The sequence below is a fragment of the Salvia splendens genome, chromosome 15 (assembly GCF_004379255.2).
Source record: "Salvia splendens isolate huo1 chromosome 15, SspV2, whole genome shotgun sequence".
Taxonomy (NCBI): Eukaryota; Viridiplantae; Streptophyta; class Magnoliopsida; order Lamiales; family Lamiaceae; genus Salvia; species Salvia splendens.
The window spans coordinates 8,404,101-8,406,396 of record NC_056046.1 but is presented as its reverse complement, the minus strand read 5'-3'; the positions used below and the strand labels follow the sequence as shown (position 1 = coordinate 8,406,396).

Sequence of the window (2,296 nt, the reverse complement as noted above, 5' to 3'; positions counted from 1 at the left end):
TTTATTAGCATTGTTAAAAAAATCAGTGTGTATGAAGCAGCAGTCGACAAAGCTAGGAAGCTGAAAAAAGATGGCAGCCTCATGGTTTTGAGTGTCAAATTCTTCATCCCCACTGCTTTTCCCCACCAGTTTCAAAACAAAATCCCAAATACCAACTCTCTCTCTCTCTCTCCTCTCTATCATTAACTCAGACAAACTCTCATCCTCGTGATCACATTTGCGCAGCATCTCAAAAAGGGCTCCCACCATTCCCCCCACCAACTGTTCGACGATTTGATCTCCAATTCCGCTTAAAGACTCGATTTTTACTTCAAATTTCAACTCAAACTCAGTCCAATCTCCGCTTCAGTTCAGATGCGGTGAAACAAAATCCACAATGTCCTGGATCCAATCAGCTTTTGGGACCAAAATCAGCCCAATAATCCTCTTCATAATCGTACTCCTCGCCGTGATTTTCTTCATCGCCGCCGTCCTCCACCTCCTCATCCGCTTCCTCGTCAAGCAGAGATCCCCGCAGGCCCCCGAGATTCCGGGCTCCGGCGCTTTCCAGAGGCAGCTGCAGCAGCTTTTCCACCTCCACGATTCCGGCTTGGATCAGTTCCAAATCGACGCCCTCCCAGTCTTCTTGTACAAGGAGATAATGGGATTGAAGGAGCCCTTCGATTGTGCCGTATGCTTATGCGAATTTTCCGAATTGGATAAACTGAGATTGCTTCCTCTCTGCAGCCATGCCTTCCACATTGACTGCATTGATACATGGCTGCTGTCTAATTCCTCATGCCCCCTCTGCAGGGGTGTGATCTTGAGCCCCGGGTTCTCGTTTGAGAACCCGGTGTTCGTGTTTGATGATTCGAAGGAGGTGGAGGATGTGAAGGGGGGTGGGGATGAGAGTAGCTCTGCTTTGAGTGGTAGGAGGGTTTTTTCAGTAAGGCTTGGGAAATTGAGGTGTAGTAATGGTAATGGAGCTGTGGTGCAAGAGAATCAAAATCATGAATTGGGGGAAACCAGCTGCAGCAATCTTGATGGGAGGAGGTGTTATTCAATGGGATCATTTCAGTATGTGGTGGCTGATTCAGAGCTGCAGGTTGCTTTCTGCCCTAGTGGGGGAGAGAGAGGGAGACAGCTTGATTGGAACGTTGGTGATGTGATGAGAGCAGGGAGGGGGAGAGGGAGAGAGGGACAGAATTGGAATTTTGCAGGGGAAGGAGATGGTGAGGATGGGAAGAAGATTAACAGTAGGGTTAAAGGTGAGAGCTTTTCCGTTTCCAAGATTTGGCTGTGGTCCAAAAAAGGTAAATTCCCTAATTCACATTATTCCAATGATGTTAATGCAATTTTACCATGAAAGAAAAGGATTTTTATTTGATTTTGCGGGAGGTAATTAGTTAATACTAATGTAGATAGAGTATGAGAAGTGTGTTGTGGCTTTCTGTAATTTGTGATTAGTATGTCAGATTCAGAGCATTCTTGTTTAGGTGTTTGCCTTTTGTTTTTGTTTTTGGTTTCTTTTTAATGCAATTTAAGGTTGAATAATGCTTGTTTTCCACATCATACATTGTCTTTTGTAGCTCACTTCTCCTTTCTTTGGATGACTATCCATTTCTAAGTTGATTGTGTGAGTGTGACCATAAGATGAAATTACTAGTTTATCCTCGGCCACAAATCGATATATAGTGAAGATTAGTACCAAGATAGATGTCTGAATTAGTGAAGTGATTGTGGTACATAGACATTAGCTACTTGGAAATTTCTTGTTAGAAATGAAACTTTGGCACATTAGTGTTTTGCCAAATTGTGATATGGGATAGGATTGATAGTGGTGGGATCAATAAAAGGTGTAGGAAAGCACTCTAGTGATGATTAGAAACCTTGATTGGAAAAGTTGACTTAAGGGACTCAAACATGATGGGGTCTCCCTATTTTTTTTCTCGCTCTCCTTATCAGATTTAATTTTGCAGCCCATGTTCTTGGCTCTTGTCTAGCACTGAAACTGACTGGTGGGATTAAGTTTTTTATTGATGTAAATAGATATTTTAGTGAGAAATCTTGATGTTAGTTGCGGTAGTAGGTCCAACATAATTGGTAGTCCTTCCAAGATCTTCATTCTTCTGTTTTGGCTATTAAAAATTCAGTCTTTATTCAAAGTTTATTGCTTTGGTACTCAAAATCTGAATATTAAATTTGGAGCTTGCTAATAATTCACAAACATCATCATTAAGTTGAAATTTGTTGGAATTGAAATATGATTCGATTTGCCGCGTCAAATGATTGTAATTGGTACGAGTAAGGTGAAAAT

At 41.7% G+C, this 2,296-nt stretch overlaps 1 protein-coding gene across 1 annotated transcript; it reads left to right on the top strand.

Annotated features, from left to right (window-relative positions):
* On the top strand, positions 1-2,064 carry LOC121766312 (RING-H2 finger protein ATL47-like). Its single transcript, XM_042162566.1, has one exon. The coding sequence runs from the start codon at positions 377-379 to the stop codon at positions 1,343-1,345; it is 969 nt and encodes a 322-aa protein (XP_042018500.1). The 5' UTR covers positions 1-376; the 3' UTR covers positions 1,346-2,064.
* Positions 2,065-2,296: the final 232 nt, after the last annotated feature.